Here is a 6,215-nt window from a genome sequence, read left to right on the forward strand (position 1 = left end):
TTCCACTCTTTTCTTTAAGGAAATTATGGAAATGGAAAGAGGATTTGGCGGAGCAGGGAACGCATGGGAAGGGAAAATATCCTCTCTCAGTGCATCCCCGCCTCCGTTCCTTAAAGCTAGGCAAAACATCTGCAACTGCAGTTGTCCATTGGCAGCGATGGCTTCACTATGAGAATCATGTGGCCGGCTTGGTCGTTTGCACCTTATAATATAAAAAAAATTTGAAAAAGTGGGAAATAATTGTAGACCTGTGTCGATCATTACTTTATGCACTATGAATAACAACAACATTGTAACAATACATAGTATTTTAATAATATGAAGGACATGTTTGATTTTGTCCATTTACGTGCAAATAATATGGGTAAAAAATATGCTATTTAAAAATATAACACTGAACAAAATGTTCATTTTCCGCTTACATTACATACTCTTTGGTATTTTTTTGTCTATACACTTGAGATGTATATACTCTTTGGTTTCAATGATCTCTGCACATGGATAGGCTATTCACCGTGTATTTTGTATCTATCTGATTTCCACCATTTTGGCGCTGACGGTCGCGATTAATGGCGGTGGTCAGAATTTGAACTAATCATAGAGATTTACACATCTGTCAGGAACATCCATGGACGCGTTTAAGTTGGAACGAAGTAGAAGCTGTCATTTCCAAGCAATGATCTATCCATTTATAGAGATCAGTTTCGATTTTTCGTCTCTTGGTCGACAAATCAAATTATTTCCATTTTCCATTATTTGCGCACTGCGTACCTGATTTGTACAATCTTTGATGTATAAAATTTACCAAACACTTTTATGATGTTGTATTTTAAATTTGTGATATTAACTTTCACGGTCACATGCATAGTTTTCACATCCGTAAGTATTTATTTATATTTATAAGTTTGAATTTATTTTTATGGAGGAAATATGTAAACAAAATTAAGGTAATGAGATTTTATTGAGAGTGAGAGATTGAAGAAATTATTTTTTCCTAGCACGAATGTTAAATTGCTCCATTTATTGCTTTAACGTTCCTAGCAGAAGCTGCTAATATTAGATCGTTTGTTAAACGATTGGTTAACACTTGTAACAATTGATATGACCTATATGTGATATGGACCCTAACAAAGCAGCATAAACTGCTATTTCTATATAATTTGACGATAGATTCGAATTTAAGTCTGCAAATTGCATATTTATTTTAACATTCATTTCAATTGGGAAAGCTGTTAAACATTACAAAATGCAAATGTTTATTGTACCATAGGCCCAATCTTATGAGGATAAGCGATGTATGTGTGTATGCCCGAGCCCAGCAGCCGTTCTCAATAATACAGCAGGATCGGACCGCAAACTGTACATTGGAAATGTACCACCAAACAAATGGTAAAAAAATATTTATACTGATGCAATTATCTTTTAGAATATGTTATGAAAGGTATTTTACATAAATTTTATATTTTCACTGAAATTACTATTACAGAAGTAAATTTTTACCATTGTTTTTATAAATACAAAATGGTGAATAAAAAATCCTGGTGAAGGAGCTATTTACATGAGGCCAAAATTTAATCCTTTTGCTGCAAACCTTTTATTATAAAGAAGAGAAGTTTTCAGAGCAGGGGTGTATAGAATGTTGACATATGCGTTGTGTCCCCACAATTGGCAATTAAAATTCAGGCAGTGCATCTGCAATTGTGGAAATCTATGGGTTGCTTCCCAGGGTTTTTGAATTGAACTGGTCACTTCCTTATTCGCCGCCTCTATATAAAAATATTTAAGGACAAGAAATAATTAGGAGTAAGAACAAATTTATAATTGATCTAAAATGGATCTATGTATTTTGTAAGTCATAGCCTATACACATCTATTAACAATTATCTACTGTATTTAGAAATGACGAAAAATAAACCTTTCTTTTTTTAAATATTTTTAGCAACTGTGATGGTGTTATCCTGCCCCGAGTTGGAGAAATAATAAAAGGACGAGAACAAGAATTTTGCCCACGTTGTGAATGCAAATATGAAAGTAGGAATACCACAATAATAAAGGTAACAAATTTATTGCTTATTCCTAGCAAAAAGACAATTTTTATATATAAAATATATTATACAAACATATATAGATATAGAATATAGAGATGGTAAAGAATAACAGTACTACTGAAGTATACGGGGATCAGTAACTGCAGCAACATGAACTTAAAGTTTTTCTATTTATAATGTTTTCTTACTTATTTTTATTTTTGCTTTATTTTGAATTCATCTTATATTATATTTAATTTTAACAAATTCCTCCCAAGTAGGGTTGGCGACAGGCAGGCGGCCGGCCGTAAAAACTAAAGCCTAAACTTTAAGGTTTTATAACCTTGTGTGCTGACCCCACGTGAGTGGGAAAAGGCCAGGGAGATAATGATGATTATACAAACAATTACATTCTTAAGGTGAATACATAATAGAGCATTTTTTCAAGCAATTCTATGTAATGTAACATTCGTACAAATGGTATAATACAGATAAATACACAGTTTCCGAAGCACATCTAGTTTTATAAAGGGTGATACACTAAAACATGTCATTGAGTGTCGTCTTGTTTTGTAAACAAGTAAATGCTCTATACTATACCCACCTTAATTCACTCTTACCATTTGAAGCTGTATAAATACATCAGACATTCTTTTATCCACCTCACATGTAGCTGACACATTCATGAGTTTCAATTTACATTGACCATGAGTGGCATGTGATTTTTTTAAATAACCATCTTTTGTTACAGGTTGTAGTTATTATTGTCATCTGGGTAATAATGCTGTTAGTTGTCTACATGGGATTCCTGATCTGTCTTGATCCACTTATCAATAAGCGGGCTAAGGCATCTTATCAAGAGCATACAAATGAAGATGTAAGCAACATTCTTTATTTAACATTTTGGTATAAAATAGTATTTATGGCTTTTGAGCCCAATATCAGCTACTTTTTTAACTCTATGAACTTTAACTGTTATAGTTTGATTTACATTGTTATTATAATAGACATAGATTTATTAAATGGTAAATCACCAAACCTGAAAATACCAGAAAATGTCAAGAAGTTGTTTTTTTCATGAGTACTTCTAGCTTTTAATCTAGATTTAAGTCATCAATGTCAGTTAAGATCTTAAAATAGTTAGTGTGATAATTTCAGGATGAAAGCACAATCAGTGGACCGCCACAGCAACTTGGTGTTAGAGGCAACGTCTTGAACCGTGTCACCCATCAGCAAGACAAGTGGAAGAGACAGGTCCGTGAGCAACGCCGTAACATCTACGATAGACATACAATGCTCAACTAGCAGTTAAAATCATGGCGTCTCTTGTGCATCAAGCCACAATATTAAACGCCATCATTAATACAGCCTGAACTTTCAAATCCACTTCATAAGAGTTTATTCAAAGGTAATAGTTAATAGTTATCACAGAAAAATACACAATAATTTATCTCGAAAAGCACAGCTTCAATATTTGCCTACACATATCACAAGCTAGTAGTAGTACGGGCTATGGTTTCCTCGACACCACGTCTGGCGCATATTTTGCCTGCTATTAATCTACACTTTTAACATTTTTACTATAACAATGTATTCTTAGATGTTAAATACAAATATTTTATAAAACTATACAGTAACCAATGATGTAGATGCCTTAGAGCTACCATGCTCAACCCATAATGTTTTTGAACTATTCCATAAGAGTATTAAAAATAAAAAAGTCTATAGAATATATAACAACATGATAAGATGCTTTTTGACAATTTTTTACCACATTACATATAGGAATTAATTTTTCACTGGTTATCCTTAGCATAGGTATTTACAAAATCTATCGTTTATATAAAAAATCGCAATGTAATAACTGAAATGTATTTGTTACACATTGATATACTATTTGGTAGATACAAACTTTATATATAAATCAAACATAAACATGGTGTATGTACCCTTATATTGAATATAAAGCCATTAAAATGAAAACATTATTACCACACAATAACGTCGTAAACCATTTGATACGGTTTTGCACTTAACATATTTTGGATTTTTTTTCTGAATGTCACAAAAGAAACATGAGGCTTGAAATTAATTTAATGAGGAAATAAAGCATGAACTCTTTACAACAGACATGTAAATTAAGTACATTTGGGATGCACACAATCTTATTTCAAACCAGGCATTACTGATATTGTTGTCATTTCATTATCCCTAATAGACAGCGTAACATATATGAAAAAGAGAGTTGCTTATTGCCTACTTTTAGTGGCTCCACTTTTCGAGCGCAGATCTTGTATCTACCTAATTATACATCGATGTTGTCATATGTTTTTTATTGATTAATTAATATCAAATATCAAAGAGTATTTTTCTATAGCTGTTATTGTTATATTCTTTCACACATATTTCATATCACTGCAAATTAATCATGTTAAAAGTGAACTTGTGAGGTTAGTTTGTAGCAATAATGTTTCTATTATATTTATAACACCAGAGAAGTCGCGTAATGGTCATTAAATTTAAACTTAAAATAATGTAAGGTGATAGAATATAGTCTTTAGTATTTAATGCATTGTCAAGCCAATATTCTAAAGCAAGTGTCTGAAATGGTAGCTTTTTATGACCAGCACGTACCTCATATGCAATATAAAAATAGTAATATTGAAAACATTAGATGCCTTATTAAATGCTTAATGATTACCAATATATATATCAAGCAATATTATACTGACTAAAATTAAAGCTAAATAGTAACCATAGTAATTGCTAGAAGTAGTTCATTTCAACAAAGAGAAGTAATTGATTTGTCTTTCAATGTATATGTATTTTGTTATATCTATATACATTGAAAATAATATTTGTAATTTATCTTTATAAATATATATTTAATCACTATACATATACCAATACTGCCGATAAATAAACCATATTTGTATAACATAATTGTAGGTGAATAGAAGCTTTGATAGAATTTAACATAACTTATGATTCCTAATGTACTGATAAAATGTGCTGGATAGAAACAAAACTGTACGCCTTAATATTCAATGATTTACTTAGAAAATCATAGATTTTCATCTGTGTAAAGAAATAATTGTAATAAATTGATTTACTGTCGAAAAATCATTCAATATCATAAAAAAACTAGTTTTGTGTCTGTTCATCCCATGATTTCTATTTGCCTTGTTTTATGGTAGTGTTATTCTATTCTCACTAAAATTTATTACTAATATGTTAAAAACACATTTACAGCAAATCACACTAAGGTTTACTTATTATAATTGCTCTAATTACTGATATACCTTCTACAGTTTAATTTAATAATTTGTAAATTGAGAAAAGAAAAAAAATAACAATTCTGTAGTAAATTTCTACTTTATATCCATAAATGTTGCATACAAAAAGGAAATAAATCCACTAACTAAAACAGAAGCCTCATTGACTACCCCAGTAACTTGTGGGAAAAATACCTGAATCAAATGTCATCTAACACATTATTAGTCAAGCTATTAAAGCTACAAAGTTCACGTAAATACACTACAAGTAATGCTAATCTATGTACTTAGAATTTTATATTCATAATACTTCCAAAAACATGGTCCTTTGGTAATTCAAAAAATTGTGTAAGAGACATGTTATAATAAAAATGAAGAGTCTAAAAGTGTTACACACAACATTAAATAATTATCACCATAGTGCATTTCAGAATTCAAGAAAAAAATCATTACTATGTATTTGAACTTTGATAGTTTTAGTAAATGATTATACTTTTTGTCTATTGTGGATTTAAGTAATGGTTGGTCTACGTTGGACTATCCAAGCACGAGCCGAGCCAAAATTTGTGTAGTATGGACGACTTACGTGCCTCGAACGAGCGCACTGGGTCTATATTTTTATCGGATGGAATTTGTATCGCGCTCGCTCACATTGTGGAAAACTATATCCGAGGAGAGTGATTGTTGTAATCTCATTCTCCATCCACACTTGACACAGCAAGCAGAGCGGCTCGGATTCGCTCAGGTCTTGCTCGGCGCCTCTAACATAAACCACCCTAGGTATTTAAATAAATCGCATTTTAATGTAAGAGGAAATGAGAAGATACTAATATGTAGTTCTATTATAGCTTGAGACTTTTGGTTATTTTTCTAGTACCTTTTAATATTAGTCAGATTTGTAACATTGTGGCAA

At 31.2% G+C, this 6,215-nt stretch overlaps 1 protein-coding gene across 1 annotated transcript; it reads left to right on the forward strand.

The window, feature by feature from the left end:
• Window positions 1-614: 614 nt before the first annotated feature.
• On the forward strand, window positions 615-3,388 carry LOC106717318 (uncharacterized protein CG1161). The gene is made up of 5 exons (XM_014511161.2): window positions 615-879; window positions 1,271-1,389; window positions 1,940-2,054; window positions 2,779-2,904; window positions 3,186-3,388. Exons 1-5 carry the CDS (start codon window positions 817-819, stop codon window positions 3,330-3,332), a joined length of 570 nt encoding a protein of 189 aa, XP_014366647.1. The 5' UTR covers window positions 615-816; the 3' UTR covers window positions 3,333-3,388.
• Window positions 3,389-6,215: the final 2,827 nt, after the last annotated feature.

Source organism: Papilio machaon, chromosome Z, assembly GCF_912999745.1.
Source record: "Papilio machaon chromosome Z, ilPapMach1.1, whole genome shotgun sequence".
Taxonomy (NCBI): domain Eukaryota; kingdom Metazoa; phylum Arthropoda; class Insecta; order Lepidoptera; family Papilionidae; genus Papilio; species Papilio machaon.

Bases quoted from the DNA above. Each gene is read 5' to 3' on its own strand.
- LOC106717318 (XM_014511161.2), top strand. From the start codon at position 817: ATGATGTTGTATTTTAAATTTGTGATATTAACTTTCACGGTCACATGC. The intron at 880-1,270 runs GTAAGTATTTAT...ATTGTACCATAG, and splicing joins CATGCATAGTTTTCACATCC to GCCCAATCTTATGAGGATAA. The intron at 2,055-2,778 runs GTAACAAATTTA...CTTTTGTTACAG, and splicing joins GGAATACCACAATAATAAAG to GTTGTAGTTATTATTGTCAT.